Source organism: Ochotona curzoniae, unplaced genomic scaffold (assembly GCF_017591425.1).
Source record: "Ochotona curzoniae isolate NIBS_2020 unplaced genomic scaffold, NIBS_Ocur_1.0 contig_2692, whole genome shotgun sequence".
NCBI lineage: Eukaryota > Metazoa > Chordata > Mammalia > Lagomorpha > Ochotonidae > Ochotona > Ochotona curzoniae.
Genome location: NW_024465556.1, coordinates 20,182,219 through 20,204,878, shown reverse-complemented (window position 1 = coordinate 20,204,878; position 22,660 = coordinate 20,182,219). Strand labels below are relative to the sequence as shown.

Sequence of the window (22,660 nt, the reverse complement as noted above, 5' to 3'; positions counted from 1 at the left end):
TTGTGTCTTGTTAAAATATCAGTTAGATTTTGATTTTTAAACAACTCAGAATTTTTTTTCATTTTATAAAATCATTCAGCTCACTCATGCTGGTTGGATCACGTCAAAGCTATCATCTTACACTATGCTTTTTATATTATTCTTTAATAATTATGTCTCTATGAACTCTTAATATATTTTACATACTTATTTTCTATAGTCATTTCCATTCTATTTTTAACTCTAGTTAAGTGATATCAACCATTTTTGGAACTATATATTCTAAGTGTAATTTTTTAAAATTTATTTATTAATTTTTTTAAGATTTATTTTTATTATTTTTTTTATTGGAAAGGCGGATATACAGAGAGGAGAGACAGAAAGGAAGATCTTCCGCCCAATGATTCACTCCCCAAGTGAGCACAACGGCCGATGCTATGCCGATCCAAAGCCAGGAGCCTCTTCCGGGTCTCCCACGCGGGTGCAGGGTCCCAAAGCCCTGGGCCGTCCTTGACTGCTTTCCTGGGCCACAGGCAGGGAGCTGGAAGGGAAGTGGGGCTGCCGGGATAGAACCGGCGCCCATATGGGATCCCAGTACATTCAAGACGAGGACTTTAACCACTGTGTTATCACGCTGGGCCCGTGTAATTTTTTTAAAAGAAGTTATTTATTTAAAAGGAAGGAAAAATAACATAGGGGACATGGTGGGAGAGCGAGAGTGAAAGAGGGATCTTCCATTTACTTGTCCAGACTGAAACCAGGAACCGTGTAGAGCTTCCTAGTCTTACTTCTATCTGTGTGTGTGTGTGTATTTTCTGCAACCAACTGCTTCTTAATAGATAGAAATGTGGCCATTATAAATTTAATTACTTTTCAATTATTTATTTTTTAAAGATGGTTTTATTGCATTATTAACCTACCTGCAATTTACACATTTAAAGTGTACCATTCAATGGTTTCTTGTATATTACCAAGTATGTACATGCATCAATACAATTGATTTTAGAATGTTTTAATGACCTCAAAACCCCTATCTTCCTTCCTCTACTACTCTGCCCACCCCACACCCATTTCTCTGTCCAAAGCAACCATTAATTTGTAACTTCTGTGTATAGATTTGTTTGTTCCAGACAATTCATATAAACAAAATCAGAGTTAGTATAATGTTTTCAAACTTTTTTTTGTTATAACAGGTGTAAGCTCTTCATTTCTTTTTAGGGCTACATGATACTCATTCTATTCATTTTGTTCACACAGCCTTTCACCCAGTGCCATTGGAACCATTTGTATATTAGGAGTAATGCAACTATATACATCTGTGCATAGGCTTTTGTGTGGATATATGTTTCAATTTTGGGGAAGTTGTGTGTACATTCAGCCAAATCACTGGGTCATGTGGCCGCTCAGTATGTCATCATTTGAGGAACTCTCAGATGTGGCAACACTACTTTTTATTTTCACCAGAGATGTAGGAGGGTTGCAGTTCCTCCACATCTTTGCTAGTTCTTATAATCTACAGTTTTTAATTGCAACCCTCATAGTAGAGAAAAATGGTGCTTCTTCGTGGTTTTAGTTTGCACTTCCTGATGACTAGAGAGGTTAAAATATTCACCTATGTTTCTTGACCATGTGTGTATCTCTCTTTTAAAAACAGTTTGTTCAAATCTTGCACCCATTTTTAAAACTATTGGATTTTTGTTTTTGTTAAGGGAAGTTTTTATTGTCTTCATGTTTTAAAAAATTCATTTTCATTTTATTTGATATATATAGAGAGACAGGGAGGTGGACCAAAGATGGAGAGAGTCATCTTCCATCCACTGGCTCTCTCCCCAGATGCCCCCACAACATAGCATCTGGAGATCATCCAGGATCCAGGGACCCAGTCTGAGTCTTCCGTGTGGCTAGCAGGGACCAAAGCACCTGCTGTGCCTACATGGTACACATTAGCAGGAAGCTGGGATCAGAAGCCGAGACAGCACTGCAACCAAGAAACTCCAATGTGGGATGCAGGTTTCCCAAGTGGCATCTTAACTGCTATGCCGAATTCTCTCATCCAAAGGGTTTTAATGCTGAAGTGTAGACCTTATCAGATACATATTTTAAAAGCTTTTCTCTCATTCCATAGATGGTTTTTTTTTTCAGTTTCTAGATAGTGCCTTTAAAGCACAATTACATTTTGGGGGGTCAATTCTAGTTGATCTAAGCTTTTCTTCTGTAGCTTATGTTTTCAGTATCATATTTATAAAAATTAGAATTAAATCAAAATTCATGAAGATTTATCTCTGTTTTCTTGGAAGCATTTCATAGGTCAGCTTTTCTCTGTGGGTCTTTCATGCATTTTGAGTTGATGCTTTGCATGTTTGGATTAAGTATAGGTCCAGCTTTATTCCTCTGCAAGTAGATACCCAATTGTTGCAACAGAATATGTTTGAAAGACTGCATTTATTCACTGAGTGCATTTGGCACTGTGATTGATAATCTGTTGCCTGCAGCTGTAGGCATCCACTTATGGATGTGCTATTCCGATCTGTTCGATTGGTCTGTGTGTGTATCCTATGCCAGTACCTTACTGTATGGATTGCTATAGCTTTGTAGTTTTTCTTTTAAGTTTGTTTTTTTCTTTTGGATGTTTTGCATAATTCCATATGAATTTTGCATAAAATTCCATATGAATTTTAGAATCAGTTTTCCATTTTAGCACAGTAACAACAACAAAATGGCCTTTGGGATTTTGATAGGGATTTCATTTAATCTGTGTATTTGGGGGGGAATATATTGCCTTCTCTATAATATTATCTTCCAACCCATAAGCATGGGCTGTCTTTCTGTTTATTTGGGTTTTTTTTTAAAGTTTCAGAAATATTTTATAGCTTTCCATATGTAAATCTTGGATAGGTTGTCTTCAAAGTATTCTATTCTTTTGTTGGCTATTTTAAGTGTAAGTTTATTCTTAGTTTTATTTTTATACAAGTATTGTTAATTGCAAGTACCTAGAAAATAACAACAGATTTTTGTATGTTTGCCTTGTGTCCTACAACCTTGCTGGACAAGTTTATTGCCTATCAAGATCTTTTGATGGATTCTGGAGGATTTTCTATAGACAAGATCACAGCCTCTGGGAATGGAGATGGTTACAACTCCTTTCTTTTCAATATAAGCACCTTTTCTGTCTTTCTGGTTCTGTTTAGACCATCCTGCCCAATAGGTGTCCCAGGAGCAGGTTTCCTTGTACTATTTCTGCTGTTAAGGGAAACCTCCGGCCTTTGGACACTGAGGTTCTGTTCTGGAGGACCCTCCCATCTACTTTTTGCGTCTCGCTGTAGTTAAGCATGCACAGCTCTGTTCTCCCTCCACAAACCCTGAGTGTTCTGCTGTCCCCTTCTGTGCTGTTGAAATTCAGTCTCATCTTGATGTAGTGGCCATCTTGGCACAAAGGCCCACTCTCAGCTATCCAGTGTGATTCATGACTCACTGGGCTGAGGCATGCCCTATCTGACTTTAGGTAAGAGGGCTTACCCTGATAATTTTCAGAAGTATCTGAGTATGTGTAACTAAACTAGCCTTCCCCCAAGAGCACCCCCGCTGCTGTTGTATCCCGGGATGCTGTGTCTGGAGTCCTGCACTGTGTGGTTCCTGAGCCCAAATGGAGCCTCAAGATGTAGACAGCTTGAGAGGTACAGATTCCAGGGTGAAACAAACTGGCCTTTGTCTATCCTCCCCCTCCCCCATTCTCCTTCCAGTGAAAAATGAAAACAGGAAACTGAGAAGTCAGTGGAAAGTTGGGAAAGAGGTGGACTGTTCTCACCACATCTCAAACATCAGGCCAGGAGCATCTGTACTTCATGTGTGCCAAGCCCATTTCCATTCCCCATAGTGGCTCTGTTATCACATTTCACAGAAGGAGAAACTGAGGCCAGGAGACAGTAAATACCTTGATATGGCCACGCGGCTGCTAACGTGAAGTCCACTGGGAAGCCACAGCCTGACTGCGGATCTCTTCCTCGTTCCCGCCACCCTTCCTTCTTCAGGTGTGCTGACTCTGCCTCTCGGCCTGGGGCACCTGTGACTTCTGAGTCGCCCTTGGGTTTGGTGGGCTCTGAGGAATGTTCCTAGTTGGTTAGTTCCCACCATAGTTGGGGGTTTATAGCCCTTTGAGCTCCCCCTTGAGTATTTTCATGAGAAAAATGAATCTAGCTCTGTGAGCAACTATCATCCTAACTCGGAATCCTTGTGGGAATCTTCGCACATCAAGTTGATTTTGATGATTGTGGTTATTTTATGGATGAGAAAATAGAGACCTTGAAGGATCAGGCAGACTCCTCCAAGGCACTGCACTAGCGATGGCAGAGGGAGAATTAGGAGTCCGTTCTTACTTGGTTTACTCTCCACTATACTTTCCCAGGTAAACCATTTAAAGAGCTACTCAAGTCCAAATGCATCTGTTTTCCCTAACCTGCCCCCAAAGACACATCCATCCTGAAAAAAACACAGGCAGAATTAGTCTTGGTTCATTTAGTCTGGTTGGTCTCCTTGTACACAGAAAAATGGAATGTACACTCATAACCAAGCTTTTTCTCAAATTAGGCTGGATGAAGAATATTGTTTTAAGTTCTTTTATTTGATGCCCTATTAAGATTTTTTTAAGATTCCTATTGTTTTATTTTTGCCATCTCTGCTAGGGTTCAGATGTGGGGCAAACACGCACTTCGCATTTGGAGAGAAACCTTTCTTGTGAGCTGCCCTGGCCTCCACATCGAGGTTCTTTCATGAAGCACAAACCAGAGTCGTGCACCTGGATACTTACATCATCATCAAACAGATCCGGCATCTTTAGTGCATAGAGACTGTTGGGTTAGACTCTCAGCAATGCAGGTGCCATTAGTGACACTGTCGGCAGCTGGGTATACACAGTCAGACTTTGCCATGGCTGGGGACAGAGGGCTTTGTGGCTCATAGGTGACAGGGCCTCGGGAGCAGCAGTGGAACAGACTGGGTATGTCGCACGAGTCCAATGTCCCACAGTAGACAGGTAGACTTCCAGAAGCAAGGCAATATTTGCATCCGTGCTAAGATTGATGCTGGTAAACACCAATTACTCACACGCCAGCTCTTTAATGCACATCTCCTGGATTGGTTTTTTAAAAGTCAGACTCTGGTGGTAGAGCCAGGCAGGAGAGTAAAGAATGAAATAATTGCAGGCTGCTGTCTTTTTCTTTCCCACACGAAATTATTTGAAGAGACAGGCCGGAGCTTTGAACAGCAGAGACCAAGGGAAGTTGTAATTTGCATGTCGGCTGTCGTGACTTGAGCATGCTCGCTTAAAGGAGGGTTTTCTTCCCGTTTCTGTCTCTCGGCAGACGTACTTCAATGATAATATCCTTACCCTAATACGGACCCTGGTGACCGGAGGGGCCACGCCGGAGCTGGAGGCTCTGATCGCCGAGGAGAACGCACTTCGAGGGGGCTACAGCACCCCCCAGACACTGGCTAACAGGGACCGTTGCCGCGTGGCCCAGTTAGCTCTACTGGATGGGCCCTTCGCAGACCTGGGGGTGAGTTCACAGCTCTGCTGAGGCCTCCTGAGATCCGTCCTTTGGGGGAGGCTAGAGGCAAGTGAACTTTTTCTCCTTCCGACTGTCAATAACCACAAGAGGCAGCATTGGTGGTTTACTGTGTGTCACACTCGGTGCTTTTTGTGTAGAAAATCATTTCCATCGATGACATACTCTAAGGCAGTTGGAGGCCAGAGAGCCTGAGGCTTGCTCCTAGAGGAATTTGTACCTGCCACCCTGGCTTCAGACCTGTGGGGCTTCATTTCTCCTGGGGTGTCTTCTCCTGTGAAAAGGCAGGCAGCAGGTGGTACCCACAGGTTGTCCAGGTGGGATTCATTTCCAAAGGGCTTTAGTGAAGCTCCCAGCCAAGTCCTTCCCTCCCCAATCCACTATAGACACTAGCATTGTGAATGCCCCGCAGTACCTCTCAGGATTTGAGATTTTTGTCTCTGGGTGTGACCCAGGTGTTGGTGGTTTGCAAAGACATCATTTGCATTCAAGATACCTTGGTTCACATGGCTCAGCTAAGGCCTCTAATTCAAAGCCTGGATCTGGTCATTTCTGAGACAGGCCCCAATCGCTCTCCCACAGACCTCAGTGGTAGAATTGACCAACACCTCTCTTTGGGATCCATGTACTAGCTGGAGATCAGGTACCATGGTCAAAGTCTACAGCTCTGATCCCTGCTCCCAGCTTGAACCACAGAGGTTCTTTCAAGGGAGGGGAGTGGTATGACTTAGGACCTAAGGCTATGTTGCTCCACTGGCAGAACTACCCAGAAAGTGGAAATACAGGCAAGGAACAGATCGTTCTCCATTTTTCTGAAACACTGAGGCTGACCTGCCCCTCCCTTGGTTTGGTTGTGGGCCAGGAACATTGTTAGACTGGACAGGACTTTCCAGAGCTAGTGGCTCTGTGTATCTATCATGTATTAGCACATTTTTATCATTTTACAAGCTTCACATACTTCAAATAATAGTAAATTTAAAGCAAATGTCAGAGGCAGATAGGGAGAGGGTAGAAAGAGATAGGGAGACATAGAGAGAGAGAGAACAAGAATAGAGACAGAGTTCCCATCTGTTGGTTGTCATTGCACTGGCCTGAGCCAGGCCAGTAAAGCTAGGAGCCAGAAATTCAATCCCATTATTTTGACCATCATATGATGCCTCTTAGGATACACATTGGCAGGAAGCTGGTTTGGTAGTGGAGCTGAGACTCAGAGCCAAGCACTCTGGGATGCAATTCTAGTGTCCCAAATGTTGACTTCGCTGCTGCACCCACCAATCACCCGTGGTTTTTCTAATATGAAACCCATTTAAAAACTCCCATGATAGGAGGAAGAATCAGTGTATTCCCCTTCTGTCCAGTGAAGTCATTCTGCATTCTCCTGGAGCCACCTGGCTGCATGAGGCCCATGTTTCCAAGGGAAGGCATCTTTTTCCACTTTACAAATCCAGCTGCAGACCCTGGAAATCTGGTTGTGAGCTGATTAGAACGGTGAATCCCAGCCTTGCCACCTGCCGGCCCCCATCCCCCCACCAGCTCCTAGGGAAACACATTCTCTTCCACTCGTGCCATCTCAGAGGTCTGCAAATTGTGCTTTTCACACAGTCCCTACCTGAAGGCATCTGTCACCCTAGAACCTAGTGGGGGCGTGTTGTTCTTGGAGTGGTTTTCATTATCACTCAGGCCGTTTTGACAGCCTGGGCATGGAGGCTACAGCTGAGCCAGGGCAAAGCCTAATCACCACATTGAGGAGCTGGTCTCCCTCCCTCCTCTAAAGCAAACATCTGAGACTTCTTACACTCAGTAAAGGAGAGGCATAATCTCCTTGGAGCTCTCATCCTGCCGGCAGAAAACGGGTGAGACCCCCAGAGGAAAACAGCATTCTTTAATGAAGCCTGAAGTCCCCCTTGTGGTGTATCTAGGCTGTTAACCACGTTGGGTTCAGTAGCCACAGACTCTGCAGCCCAGGAGACACCAACGCACTCATGCCCTTGGACCTCGACCTTCAGGTAAATGAAAATGGTGTTTCTCTCTGTTCTTTCTCCTTGTCTCCTAGGATGGCGGTTGTTATGGTGATCTGTTTTGCAAAGCTCTGAAAACGTACAATATGCTTTGTTTTGGAATCTACCGGCTGAGAGATGCCCACCTCAGCACCCCCAGCCAGTGTACGAAGAGGTGAGTGTCAGGGCCCACCTAAGTGCAGAGACACAACGGCCCTTTCCTGTCCCTGACTACAAAAGCAATGACGCTGTAGACCCGTGCTTTAGATCTGCTTTAGATCTGACACTGAGCTTCCAAGAGTATGGGAGATATTTCCCTTTATTTACTAAAACCAGAGAGGTAAGGACATGGTGGGAAGAATTCAAGTTCTGCGAAATAGTTCCCTCTTTCAGGTACAAAAAATTTGCATAACGACATCTCTTCCAAACTCCGGCAATCGGGGTAACCTTTATGATGCCTAATGCCGAGCTATTTCCTGTTGTTGGTGCTGAAGATAAATGCTTTTTTGTTTGTTAGAATCCTATATTTTTACCTTGTATAGTTTAATTGGCTCACATTTTTACTTTGATATATTTATTCTTAAGAAAATTGTATATTATCACCCTAAGCAGAAAAATAACAGTTAAGGCATGCTGGTTATATATTTTTTTCTAATATGCATTAAAGTAAATTCATAGCAGGCTGAAATTAAAAGTACATCCTAGAATTACTGAAATCAATGAGTTTGCATAATATACCCCAGGAAATAATGCTATAGAGAAGAGTATTTCCCAGATCTGTTTGCATATTTGAATCACCCGGGGAGCTTTGTAAAAATACTGTGTTTACCCTGAATTAATAGGCTGGTAACAACAACAAAAAAATGTTCAAAAAAGGGTACATCAGGAGATTCGGGGAAAATGGAATTAAAATCTGTTTCTTTTTGGTACAAACAGTGTCTTAAATCCTTGAACATGACTATGTATGCACATTTAAAATGAAATAAATGTACCTGCAGGATGCCCAGGTATGGAAGAGGGTAGACAGAGCTGAGACCACCTGGTGCTTTTCAGAGGGTTCTCACAGCTGAGGGTTCCTGAGAATGCCCTGCAGGTCTTGTTGAAGTAGGAATTGCCACATCTCACCCTCAGAGATGCTGATTCTGGAGGTTTCAGGTGTTGCTGCTTAAGACTTTGCAGTTTCCACCTTGTTGAGTGTCTCCTTGTCTGTGCAGACACTTCTTCGTGTAATACCATTTGTCCAGTTTTTACTCTTATTGCCTGAGCAGCTGGGGTCTTATCCAAGAAACATTTACCTAGGTCAGTACGTGGAAGCTTTTCTGCCCCAGTGCTTTCCTTTACTATAACTCGATGGTGTTGGCTTTCAGGTTCACATCCTTGGCCCATTATGAGTTGATTTTTGTGTAGGGTATAATTTAGGAGCCTTGTCCCAAATTTCTGTATATGGAGATCTGTTTTTTTTCAGCACCATTTGTTGAACATAGCGCTTCCTCTAGGGTGTGATTTTTAGCTTGTTTGTTGGTTGTTAATACATGGATTAATTTCGGTTCTGTTTCATTGGTCTTGATACCTGTTTTGTGCTAGTATCAGACTGTTTTGATGATAATAGCCCTGTAAAATATCTTGAAATCTGGTATTATGAAGCCTCTGGCTTTGTTTTTGTTGTTTAAAATGGCTTCAACTGGATCTTTGTGTATCCATATGGATTTTAAGATCATTTCTTGTAGGTCTGAGAAGAATGCCATGTGTATTTCGCGTGGAATCATATTGACTGTAAATTGCTTGGAGTAGGTAGTATGGACTTGGTGATGATACCAGTTCTTCCAACCCATGAACATGGAAGGATTTTTTCATTTTTTGGTGTCTTCCATTTTTTTTATTGCTGCTTTGTAATTTTCATCATAAAGGTCATTTACATCCTTGATTAAGTTTATCTCAAGTAATTTAAACTTTTTGTAGCTATTGTGAATGGGACTGTTCTTATGAGTTCTTTCTCAGTCAGAGCATTGTTTGTGTTGATTTTGTTGTGTTGACATTGTATCTGCAACTTTGCCAAACGCTTATGAGTTCTGTTAATCTCTTGGTGGAGTATTTCGGTCCCCCTGTATAAAGGACCATGCTATTACACACTGGAACAATTTGATGTCCTCACTTCCCTGTAGCCCTTTGATTTCTTTTTCTTGTCCAATGGCTCTGGCTAGGAGACAACCAACAGAATGGGACAAAATATGTATAGACGATGCATTTGATACAGAATTCATATCCAAAATATATAAGAAACTCAAAAAAAATTCTATAGCATCAAAGCCAACAACCCAGTTAGGACATGAACAGACAATGTTCAAAGATGGAAGCAGAAATAATCGAGAGACACATGAAAGGACACAAACCAACAGGGAAATGAAAGCTATTACCTCAGCCTGGTTAGAAGGGCTATCATCCAGAAATCAAAAAATAACAGTTTATGGTGAAGATGTGGAGATCAAGGTATCCTAATTCACTGATGGAGGGAACGTAAACTGGTACAATCTGTATGGAAGATAGTATTGAGAATCCTCGGAAAATTACAATCTACCATATGACCCAGCTATTCCACCCCTGAGAATTTATCCAAAGGAAATGAAAGCAGCATATGAGAGCATCACCTGTGCTTCCGTGTCTGTAGCATTCAGTTCACAATAGCTAGGATATGGAGTCAACCTAAGTGTACAGCAACTAATGAATGAAGAAAGAAAATTGGCACATACTTCGTGGAATATTAGCTATAAAAAGAATGGTATGTGGCATGGCAACAAAAAGTGAATGTAACTGAACAACATTATGCTAAATGAAATAAGCCAGACCCCAGAGGAAAATATAATCTCCTGTTTGTGGTAATTAATATATGAAGAGAGGACAAGAATTGTGTGGATGTCACGTTGTTTGGTATAAAGTTATAACTGAGCTATAGCATGTAAATAACAATATACTTGTCCTTCACACGTTAAGGATAAGAAATGGAGGGAATAGCGAGGACGGCAGGGGTGCTGTATTCTTCATTTGGATGTTGGTCAAGAAGGTGATCAGATAATCAAAAAACACCTCACTGATCTGTACACCTGGGTGCATTTCTTGATATGTATGCTGTACTTTAATATGTCTTGTTAAGTGCGACCCAGCGAAGCCGACAAGCCTGGTGTCGAGGCTGTTGTAGAAGGAACAGGTCATTGTAAACCCCTGCGTGTGGACCAGAGAATGTCTGACGTCTTCTGGAAGAGCCATACAGCCAGAGCTGACAAACAGGGCAGTGCTTGTATTTTCCCATGAAGCGAAACTCCCACCAAAGTTGCTTAAAAGAAAAAAAATTAAAGATTGTCTGAGGAGACTCTGGGTGTGTGTCTAGGATGGCAAGAAAATTCGAGAATCAAATTACAGTGTAATCCATGAAACCTACTGCATTTGGGATGCTGGGGATTAAAAATGAGCTTGATCTTGTATGAAAAAGTGCACATAGACCACTGGAAGCATGGTTTGTTTCTTCCATCCCCAGCTGTAATTCAGTGCCTTTGCCTAGGCGCATGGCTGGCCTCCTTCTACAGGGTGAGGCTTCATTTAACTTGGAAGAGGATGCTAAGGCATGGGAGCAGCTAGCAGTGCATCTTCCAGATCCGGCAACTGATCTGAGCCACCTGGTTCAGGGAGCGGCAAGTTCTCCACTGGGCTACCATCAGGCTGTGTGACACCTGTCTTTGCTTTCCCTATCTAGGTATGTCATCACCAACCCCCCCTACGAGTTTGAGCTTGTGCCGACGGACCTGATCTTCTGCTTAATGCAGTTTGACCACAACGCCGGCCAGTCCCGGGCCAGCCTGTCCCATTCCTCCCACTCGTCGCAGTCCTCCAGCAAGAAGAGTTCCTCTGTTCACTCCATCCCATCCACAGCAAACCGACAGAACCGACCCAAGTCCAGGGAGTCCCGGGACAAACAGAAGTACGTGCAGGAAGAGCGGCTTTGATATGTGTCTCCACCGCCACCGTGTGTGAAACTGTATCTGCCGCTCATTTTCCCAGTTGGTGTCCCCAACAAAGTCACTTTTCCCTGTTTTTTTCCCCTGTAGTCCCTCCCCCTTTTTTACACATATTTGCATATGTATGATAGTGTGCATGTGATTGTCATTTTTATTTCACCACCATAAAACCCTTGAGCACAATGGCAGATAAGCAGACGGACCAAAAGTTATTTATGATTCTGGGAGAGGGGGAGGAGACCCCCACAGCACGCGCCACACGTCAGTCAGCAGCTCACTGCAGGGAGGCGTTTACAGATGAGAACAGAGCCCTTGCCATCCGTGTGGGTCAGGCAAAGTTAGTTTATCTCTTGGAATTGGAACATCAGGACTATCAGGGTGCTTTGGGTTTTGGCTTTTTTTTTTTTTGTAATTGTTTTCCTTTTTATACACACACACACAGGATTTAGTGCACATTTATTTGAAACAAGCTATCAAAAAGCAGTGAAAGCTATCAATTGTTTCCACTCTCTGGGCTGAGGCATTGTAAAGCATTTCAGAAGCTTCCACGGTTTATATAGATGATTACTTAAGCACCTACTTCTTGCAAGGGAATGTCTGAGGTTTTTGTTTTGTTTTGTTTTGTTGTTGCTGGTTTTTTTTTTTCCAGTTACTCACCAAAGCCTGTGTCCCAGAGTCCTTTGGGAATTCTATGAACATTTCTACCATTTACTATGGAGGGAAGAATAGTATTCCACTCATGGCTCTATCAGATTCTAGGCATTTAGATTAAGTGAAAAGAGATTTGACTGTATATTAAATTGTTATTCTGCCTCCTTATGCTGCCATAAGAATAGCTATTTTTTTCTTTCACTTTTGACATTTGGGATGAAAAGCCATATGTATCATAAATATCAGATGTAAGTCATTAAAAACTGCCTTCCTGGGACTTTTACATCCTTTAAAAGGTGAATTACTTACCTTATGTACAGAATAAATAATGCTCCGGAAAGAGCAAGTATTTTTCCTTGCGGTCTCAGGGGAACTTTTTACTCCCCTTTGTTTGAGTAACAAGTGCAGGCAGGAGCTGAGGGCTGGGGCGATGCTGGAAAGAGAAGCCCAGTAGCAAATTCTGTGTTTCTAGGAGCCCACTTGCTAAATGAACCAGAGTATAGGCAGACCCAGTGTCAGTGGCCTCGGCCAAGACAAAAGCCAGCTACGACTGTACGGAGTGGGCGCATCTGCCTGGTGCTGGCCGTGTCCGAGCAGAAGGCTAGGGGGGAGCACTCCTTGCCCTCTGTTTTCTCACACACAGCCAATTCACTTAGGTGAGTGACCTTGGTGAAGAACTTCCCCCTCATCATTGCGTGCCGAGGGATGAAAAAATGCAAGTGCTAGCCAAACACCTTTTAGGAAAGTTCTACTTTTGTTTTCTTTCTTGCTTTTTTTATTTCCCCCCTTAGTTGGGGAGCATAAGAGCAAAGGCAGAAGAGATGCTTTATCAATGGTTAGAGTAATGAGAGGTTTCTTGCAGGCAGGGCATGCTTTAAGATAGGCAGCAGCTATTAAAAATTGGCCATCTCCACCATAACCAAATTCTTGGGTGGACGGGTAGGCCCTGGACTGGGAGAGGTCGATTCCCAATGACTACCTTATAGAATTCCATTGAGGCCAGGAGAGGGTGAAAGGGTGGAGGCAGTGTCACAGCTGTACCGTCTCAAAAACAAAAGGTGCTTTTATGGTGAATGTTTTGGGTTTAGCTTTTAGAACCCCACCCCCTGGAGCATGACAGTTTGGGAGATTTGCTTGCTGTGTGAATTGACAAGCACTTTTACTGACAAAACAGGGAAGCTCGGTCACAACTTCCACCTTCTTGTAACCAAGACAGGGGCAGTGCAGTATTGAAAGCAGTAGCTGGGTGGGGAATAATTGTATACCTACATATTACAAAGCCCTAGGAGTGAATTTTTTTTCTAATTATTTTTGCCCCTATATATATTGATTTATGTATGATGTATAACTCTTTATATATATAAATATATATATACATATATATATATATACATGCATATGTATATATATAAAACTCTACACATTTCCCCTAGTTTGGGATCATGAAGAGCTCTTTATGCGTTCTTTGCATAGGAGGTCATAAATTTGCGCCCCCAGAACATTTATAAGAATGTGCCAGTTAAAGTGCTCAACAGGAAGTATGACAGTTTAAAAGCGTTGTAAAACTCACATAGCTTACTTCTCTCTCTAAAGTGCAACAAGGATGAATAGGATGGGCCAAGGTATGACAATCAATGGTTCTGCATGACCTAGCCACTGCTGGGGGTTTTCTTCTATAACGTTGTCCTTGTGAAAACTTTTGTGAAATTAAAAAAAAAAGGAGTTACAAATTTTATTCTGTTATTGGTTTGTTTATTTTTATTTATATTGTTCTGTTTGTGGTTTTATTTATTTTGTTTGGCTTTGATTTTTATTTTCCCCTCTCCTATCCCTCTCCTCTTCCCTTCCTTCTTCTCTTCCTTCCTCCACTCTCTAAATTGCTCAGCGCCATGAGGCTGTGCTGCTGCTCTTGCTAGATTCCTTAGAGTTTGTTTTGGTGTTCTTGGGTTTGGGGTTGGGCATTTTGGGGAGGGGGGACTTCTCTCCATTTGGCTTGCCTTTAAATCTGCACGTGGCCTCCCTGCCCACCTTGGTTCCTTGCTCCAAGTCCAAAAGCATTTTCCCATTGAGAAACCCAGCTTCCTTCACTGCCCTACCCCATTGCCACAGCCCGCCCCAGCTCCTACCATCAGTCTGTTCGCATCTCTGTGTGGCTCTCGCCAAGACCCTATCAAGTTCAGGGACGATGCCAGTCAATACTCTTTCCTGGAAAATATTGGCAGATATTCTATTTGACAAACTTGCTCCTCAGTGAATGCTGCATCCTCCTATCCTGTATCTCGGGAGGGATGTTGATACTAAAAGAACTGTTCTCTTGGATATTTGAGCAGTGTGCCACAAAGGCAAAACTGTTCAGCTGTATAGATGGACTCCAGTGTCTAACTCAGCTGGCAGCTGAGTCTTCTACCATACCCACAGCTCTCCTGCCACCTGCCACTCAAGATTTGGCAGAGAGAGAGAAGTAAATTGAAAATGTGTTTCATATTCCATTTGTTAGTAGCCCTGTGATGAGATGATACTGTGATAGGGATAGAATGAGAACAGACTATGACATGAGATGAAACTTTGGGGTGGAGGGTGTTCCTGGACTTAGGGAACAAATGCCAGAGATGGATAATTGAAACTTGACAGTATTTGAGGCATGATTTATTTGATAATGGAAAAGATCTCACTCTTCTATTTCCTTAGCTGAAGCTACTCTTAACACTCTCCTTCATAGAGTGCAGTCTCTGCCATTGTTTGCCAGTTGACCCCAAACTTCCCCTTCTTCTTTCAGGAGAATGTCTATATGTTCACTTGGGAAGGAGGTTTACAAGTTTGCTAGTTTTTTCTCTCTCCTACTTCCTCCCCAACAGAAAAAAAAGGGAAATACATGGGTTGGGATAGAAGATGAGTAAGTTATTTGAAAAGGAAGAAAATACATTTTGAAAGAACTACAGCCAAGGACTCACCTGCCCCATTCTGTATGCAAACCAGCTTGTAGGGCCGCTCAAACCAAGTTGAATGTGAAGTTGGTAGATGAGGAGGCAGGATGGAGCTTTCTTAACCCCAGCACTCATCGTGCAATCCCCCAAGCCCTTCGTAACCGTACCCATCATCCTTCTAAAAATCAGCTCAAATGCATAAGGAGACAGCTGGACCCCTTCTATATTTAAGAGATTTCTTAAAAGTTTGTGGAAGGTACATGTTGTCATCTAATCTTATTTTACCATGAACTTTTTGACATGTCTTCATGTATTTAAATTTCTACCACAATCAAGAGACTTGATGAATTTTGTTCTAAATATTAAAGATTATGTCTGAAGAACTGGCCCACAACAAATGCTCAGTATATGTTTGAAATTAATTAGCCTTTAAACAGCATTTTATACATTCATTCATTCTATAAGTGTTGTCCTCCTGGCTTACCTTAGATAACAAATACAATGAGTGCCTCTGGCTGGCTCACTGTGCTGTCGTGCTGGTGGCACCTTACTGATCCAGGCACACAGCTTCCAAGAAAGCAGACAGCCCTGTAAGCTTTGTGCACAGAGTGAAGAGACTGACTGTGCCCCTTGGCTGAATCGTGAGGATCCCAGATGACCAGAAGAACCTTTTTGACAGGCTGTTCTTCAGCATGGGAAAAGCCGGAAGGCGTGTGCATCCCAATAGAGACAATTAAATCAAGCAGCCAGGTTCCTATAGCAACAGGCTCCTTGAAGGAGAAACTTGAAAGTGCAGGAACTTGGGGGCCTGTAAAAGTCAAGACAGGGTAAAAATCAATTTCTCCATCAGCTTCTTTCAGCGCATGCCTGCTTTGTCATAATATGATAAAGAGTTAGCTATGGGTACCTATCACTGCTGGCTGCCTGCCGCGAGGAGATGACATATTCATTGCAGCCATGGCAGGAGAGCAGGATTATCCCCTGTCACCTGAGAAACGAGAGTGAAGAGGCTGACCCCTTCTGAAGAGTGCTGGCTGGACCATGGAGCAGGGCTTGCAAGGGGCAGTTTGCTCTGCCCAGCCATCAGCAGCTTTAGAAACAAATAAGATCATGGTGGACAATGACAAAGAATTGAGATCATTCTCATAAACAGAAGCTGCTCTGGTAAATAATTTTCGTGCCTGTAGTTGGTCCACAGAGAGGAGAGGAGGCAGAGAGTGTGGGTGCGGTGGGTGATGGTCCTTAAGTGTTTCTGGGCAGTGGAAAGGTATCAGACTGCCTATGAGAGAAATGGAACTGTGAAATTACATATCATTGCCAGCCAAGGCTGGGGATTCCTATTGACCTCATGGTTCTCAACTGCTATCTCTCTTCAAATGGCATCTTTTCCTTTCAAGCCTTTTCTTGTTGATCTTTAACTTTGAGTACAGTGAGCAGAGGGCCAATTATCCTTGATGCCTTGGCTGGATCACTGTATCCCTGTACTGTTCTATTCTCTGGGGAGTAGTGAAAAAGCTAAATCCTCCAGCACTGACAACCTATGGAGCCAGCAGTGGAGCTCTGCCTTCTCAGTGCCTGTCGCCTCCAGGACAGCTGGGCCAGCCCAGGCCTGAGGCCCTTCCTGGATAGAGGCGGCTCTGCTGGGATCTGACCTACAGCCATGTAGCAAAAGGAGGAATTACTGGGCCTTGCTCTGAACCTTGCACCCTCAGAGCTATCACTAGCAATGGCAGGCACAGGTGGCTCCTGGTAGAGTAGGTGCTTAGTGAGCAAAAATCATGATTTGATTGACATGGTAGCCCCAAGGAGGTTAGGAACCTCCTGGAAGTCCCCAGGCATGGGCTTCCCCTTCTTCTCTTTTACCTTGCAAATAAAAAATACCAACCTCATCCTTTTCCATCATCTCTGCCACCACAAGCTACATTCCTTAAACCAACAGCCCTACCCAAACACTGACACTTGCTACTATAGCTCCTCTGCTGAAGGACACCATTTATGGTCACCCTGTTAGTACAGAGACCATCCATACTAGTACTAGCAGTCGACACCCCAGCAATGACCATGGGTCAAACATTTCTCTTATTCATGATCCACACATTTGATGCTTATAACTTCTGTTGGAAAGATGCAGGACCTGAGAGATGCTAAAATCTATGCCATTACCCACTTTACCACAATGCCTGCTAGAATTCATATTCCCAATAGCCTTTCCAACCTACATCTGTTTACCGTGTATGTGATCCTCAGGGGCACCATTTTCATTGATCTGAACAATACTATTAGCATGGTCATATTATTATCCCTGATCAACAGATGAATGACGAAGCTAAGAGAATTGGATAGCTGGCTCAGAGTCTTACAACTAGTATGTAAGAGAGCCAGGTCTAGCTGATGTTGTCTCCCCACCCCACCCCACCGCCCCATGCAGTCTCCTTGGCCTACATCCCTCACTGTGTGTGCAAGGTGGACAGCTCCTGAGAAAGTTCATCTTGAGAGATGGCATCTGCCAATGGTGGTAGCAGTTGTTTTCCAAATATTGCTCTGCAGGGATATTCCAGATACTATATTTATTAGTTCTCTTGCCACACGCTGGGAAATGTCAGTTCTTCCCTAGCACCATTACCTCCTGGCAGGGCACACATTGTGCTCAGAGCCATGGCATTGTGTGTCTCACCACCAAGAAGCTCATTTACAGGTTGGCTATTTTTCTCAAGCAGTGAGGAAGCACTCCCCCACATCAATTGCTCTTTTCAGCTTAGGGATACAAATCTAGCTCCCTCCATCCCCTGGCATGTGGGATGAATCAGGGGATGGAAGTAAACTCAGGGAATTGGAATTGTCCCCTACCATTTCAGCAGTCATTGAAATTCTCTTCCTGAGTCGTCTTCTCATGATCAATTCTGTAAGCCACCCATTGGCATGGTTTATCTTTTAGAAGGCAAGGTGCAATGGGCCAAAATGTTGCCCTACTTGAAACATTCTGTGGAAGCCAAATGACTGGTGATCATGACAAGCCATGTTCCTCTGAAGTCTCTTCATAAAAAAACTTTTGCTACTAGACATTTTAGCATAATGCACATAGCATTCATTACCATTTTTCTCAGCATCCTACCTAAGTCTTCAACACCATGGGTGCCATAGGAAGCACCATACAAAACAGTCGTTTCTCAAACATCATGAAAACCTCAACCCTGAACTGCAAGGTGCTTTCACGCTATGCCCTCCTTGAGTTGAGGCTGCACAGCCAAAACACAAGGGCTGTGCTGCTTAGATTTTTTAATGGAAAATAATTTTGAAAAGAAAGAGAGAAGCTTCGATGGGGAAGCAGTGCTGTTCCTCACAGACAGCAGAAGGAAATTGATATTCTCTCTGCCATGAAAGGTCTCAGGGCCAACTTTGAATTGAACTGTGAAGACTAAATTCTGGACAATTATTCTCTGCAGCAGTTATAAAAATTTCAGCAAATTGCTGCTGTCTTAGGTCTTATGCCCAAACGACCTCCTTGTTTCCATCAGCAAAGTTCCCTCTTCCAACCTGGCAGGTTCAACCTAACACTAAATCCCTTTGCAAAAATCAGTCCATGTAGCAGCAGGTGCCAAAACCATGGGCAGCACAGGGGAACAGAACACAAACACAGGCCTTGACTCTGAAAATCACCTTCGCTATGAGCCTCTGGAGAAAGTCATAGTTTGAAATTGTTTCAGAGGCCTGGCAATGCTTTTAAAACATGATAACCATCACACTTTACTCCTCTCTGAAAGGTTAGTTTAATCGTAGATCACAAAAAATTGGTTTCCACAAATGCATAATGGTTCATCTATGTCACACTTGAACTAAATGGTTTTTTAAATGGAGCTGAAATTATTTTGATGTGTACACAGTCCTGGATTTCTATACAACCTTTTTTACCCAACCCATCAGGAGCCTTTGCCTCCAAAGTCTCATTAATAATTCAGATGTGCTGATGACTTTAAAAGATCTATGGAATTGAAGCTTAGGAAAAAAAAAACCCGTGCTTGACAAAAAGATAAATGAATGTAGAAAGAAGCTGTAGGAGTCTGGCGAGCTGTAGATCATCTCAGAACAGATTGTAACTTTATCATTCTGTCAGGGGGAATAATTTAAAGCACTTAATCAGTTAGCTTCACTGTGAGGATGTAGCATTATGAATTCCTATCGTCCAATCTGTTCAAATCAAAGTGAACTTAATTATAATAGGTGAGAGAGCCAGAGCAGGAAGGGGGCAGGGGGAACGATACCAGAGGTAGCAAGCTTCCCAAGGGGTAAGATGAGCTGCTGAACAAAGGGTTTCACCCAGGCCACGCCTCAATTTCAGTGGCAGCCCTTGTTCACCTTGAGACCACAGGATATTTGGAACAGTGAAAGGATAGACCAAGGAGACATGCATGCAATGCAGAGGAGCTGACCATAGCCCCACAGCAGTGGACACACACACACACACACACACACACACACACACTCAGCCAGGTGAGCAGTTTGCATGAGCAGGTCCACCTAAGTCCAGAAACAGGGTTTTCATGAATTGTGCTGGACAGGCCACTGTCTCAATACTATTTCTCATGTCTTCCCCCTGAGTCACTAAAATGAGGCATATGGTTCCCAAGTTAGAATGTCCAATTTGCCCAGTCCCTTCCTGTCTATGCACATGGCCAATTTCCTCAGAAGATATCAGTTACAGAAAGAGGCAGGATGGGAGCTGAGCTGTCTAAATAACACTACCCTGTGCAGAGGATGCTCGGACCATTACCTTCTGACCTCAGCCCATGAATACCCTGATTCAGTGTTGTCTCTGACCCTTTTCTCTGTTTTTAGAGTGGCAATGAAATGCCAAGTCTTCATCAAACTCCCTTGTCAACAGCTTGGATTATTGTAGTCTGTTAAGATACTACTACTTGAAACTTTTCGTAACTTGATACCAACCCAGGGTTCTTTTCCTTGAAGTAATGGAAAAAAAAATACCTCAAAGTCCTCTTGAAAACATGGTTTACTATTTTGGTTTTCACGCTAGCAAATGCCATGGTTTTACTTTAAGATCTCCAAACAGACTGCAGAAGAATCCGAGGAGAGGTCATAGTTGAGATATTACTTTAAGCCTGGTGGCTCTGAGGGGAGCTGAGTTGTCTGTTCCCAGTATCTGCTACATGCAGCAGCTCCCACCAGCTTCTCAGGCCACTAGCTTGATTCCAGAGAACCCTGCCAGAACTCATCTTACCATCCTTCCTCTTCTCTGAAGTTCACTCATGGTAACTGCAAGCCCCAAAGGCACACTGTGAGAAAGCAGAGGTATGTTTCAGGTTCTGGGTCCTCCCTACACTGTACTGTCTCTCTTAGCACGTACTCACTGTCAGCTTCTCTCAGGTACCTTTGTGCATTTTTCATTGAACTGTCTGAAAGCTTTATCCTAGGACTAACTGAGCTTCTAATTTCTCCTTCTTGTTCTCTGTCCATGTTGCCCTTTAGCAGAAAAGAAATGGTTTACAGATGAGCCGGACAATGCCTATCCCAGAAACATTCAAATCAAGCCCATGAGTACCCACATGGCTAACCAGATCAACCAATATAAATCCACAAGCAGCTTGATTCCACCAATCAGAGAAGTTGAAGATGAATGTTGATTCCCAGGAGACCAGAACTATTTTTTTAAAGCCTGACAAACTTCATAAATGGTGACATGACTTTTCTTCCTCTTACATCCTGAATCACTGGTGGAAATGTTAGGATAAGCAAGAATTGCAAGAAAATAAAGTAGACCTTTCTCGTTGTCGGCCTTGAATATTGCTTCCATGTACTTTGGAAAAGAAAAAGATTTCATTTACAAATGAACATACTAAAATAGTCATGTATAGCCTCTAGTACTTTAAATTATTTTTACTTATTAGAAAGAAGATATATTTTTCTTTTTTCTTTCATTGTCAAATATCTGCCCTATATTAACACAATGCAAACTCACAATGCACCAAGTGGCCAGACTCCTTAAGGCATATTTCTCTTCTTTCTTTTTTGTTGAGGAGGATGATGGTCCCGTTACCAGAGCTAATTGTAAATTAAGTGAAATGGATTATTAAAATAATTTTGAAATGGCCAACAATGCATAATGTATTTTAGTAAATTAAAAAAAAAAAGAACAACAAGAAGACAAAGGGGGCAGGAGAGCACCTGCTTCTTTCCTGGATGGGTGTGTATTTTGATCAATATTGACACCAGCTCTTAATAAATGGAAAACATATTTGTTTTCACAGTTCAAAGTCATGTTTTTTGTAGTTTTAGTTTTCATTCAGCAGTTGGCATTCCTTTGTTCATAAACTTAGAAACCTTTTTGCTGCTGTTCTGTAACTACCAGGTGAGGCTCACCTGGGCAACTAATGATGACAGGAAGGATGTGGGTACACCTGGGATGAGGAAATTGATGACCTGATGTACACATAACATCGTTCTCATGCTGGGGACTCCTGCACGCTGTGATGCTTCTCATTTCATATTTCCAAATTACACAAGCAAGTAATTTCAGCGTTTGAGAGTCAGGTGGACTTTCTCCCCAATTCTCAGAGATTACAGCCTGAAAATTTGTAATCACCAATGAATGGTTTTCTTTAATAATAGGATATGAGAATGCATTCATTCGTCTCACTATGTTTTGTTTGTTAAAAGCCAGAAAATGGCCATAATCAAGGAGACAACTTTAGCCCAGATTTTAATTTGCAGATTTAATTTCATTGCTGGAACAAAATACACAAAGTTTCTACAGCAATTAAAAATATATATAACAAAAAGGAAAGCAACAAATGCACTTCATACAGACTGTTAGAACAGGCCTTTGAAAATTACCAGCAATGAAATCCAATGTATCGGCCACTTTGAATTGTGGCTGAAAGATCACTCTAGCCATCAGAGGCGATTTTGATGTCTCAGAACTCTGCCCTCACTTGCATGCTCAGTATACAGCCGCCCAACAACTGTTTTGTTCCAAATGACTTAGCAAATGATCAATCTTTGCTATGATCATCAGGGTCTCTGGAGAAGCATGAATGTGATCGTGACTTGAATTTTCTTAAAAATGTAAACTGTGGACACTTAAGGAACCAAAGTAACCAAACTACCCCACCAAATCCCATGGTATCTACTCCATTGACTCTTTAGGCCATGACCTTCTGTGGTCCTAGTGAAGGTAGTGCAAATCAGATCAGAGCAAAGCAATGATACCACCGTGAAAAACATGTCCACCAAGTACTCCAATTACCAATGTAGTCAAAATGAGCTTCCACTGCTGTCCGCTCCCTGCAGAGCCGATGTAGCTGTGCTTCCACCTCGTAGGCATTGTCCTGCAGTGACTTGTCAGACTGTGGTTTCTCTGTCGTCACATTTTGTAGACGTAGTTCTATAAAAGTACTGTGAATTTAATGTACGTCTGATTGGATTGTTTAAAAACTACTTATAATTAACCACTAGTCTACTCAGCAGACAAAAATGACATCGATGATCTATATTCAGGCTTATAAACATCTCTTGGTTTCCAACAAAAG

The 22,660-nt window shown here is 42.7% G+C and overlaps 1 protein-coding gene across 26 annotated transcripts in view; it reads left to right on the top strand.

Annotated features, from left to right (window-relative positions):
- KCNMA1 (potassium calcium-activated channel subfamily M alpha 1) overlaps nucleotides 1-21,250 on the top strand; it is a 664,040-nt gene extending 642,790 nt beyond the window's left edge. For 8 of the 26 annotated variants that reach the window (XM_040976129.1, XM_040976121.1, XM_040976119.1 and 5 more), the window contains 4 exons: nucleotides 5,337-5,531; nucleotides 7,594-7,712; nucleotides 11,283-11,507; nucleotides 20,601-20,625. In XM_040976129.1, the coding sequence (XP_040832063.1) occupies nucleotides 5,337-5,531; nucleotides 7,594-7,712; nucleotides 11,283-11,507; nucleotides 20,601-20,625 (564 nt within the window). Of the gene's footprint in view, nucleotides 1-5,336; nucleotides 5,532-7,593; nucleotides 7,713-11,282; nucleotides 11,651-13,788; nucleotides 13,818-20,600 lie in introns of those variants that run through there. The other 18 variants (XM_040976128.1, XM_040976125.1, XM_040976118.1 and 15 more) reach the window with 8 other exon arrangements.
- The last annotated feature ends 1,410 nt before the right edge of the window (nucleotides 21,251-22,660 follow it).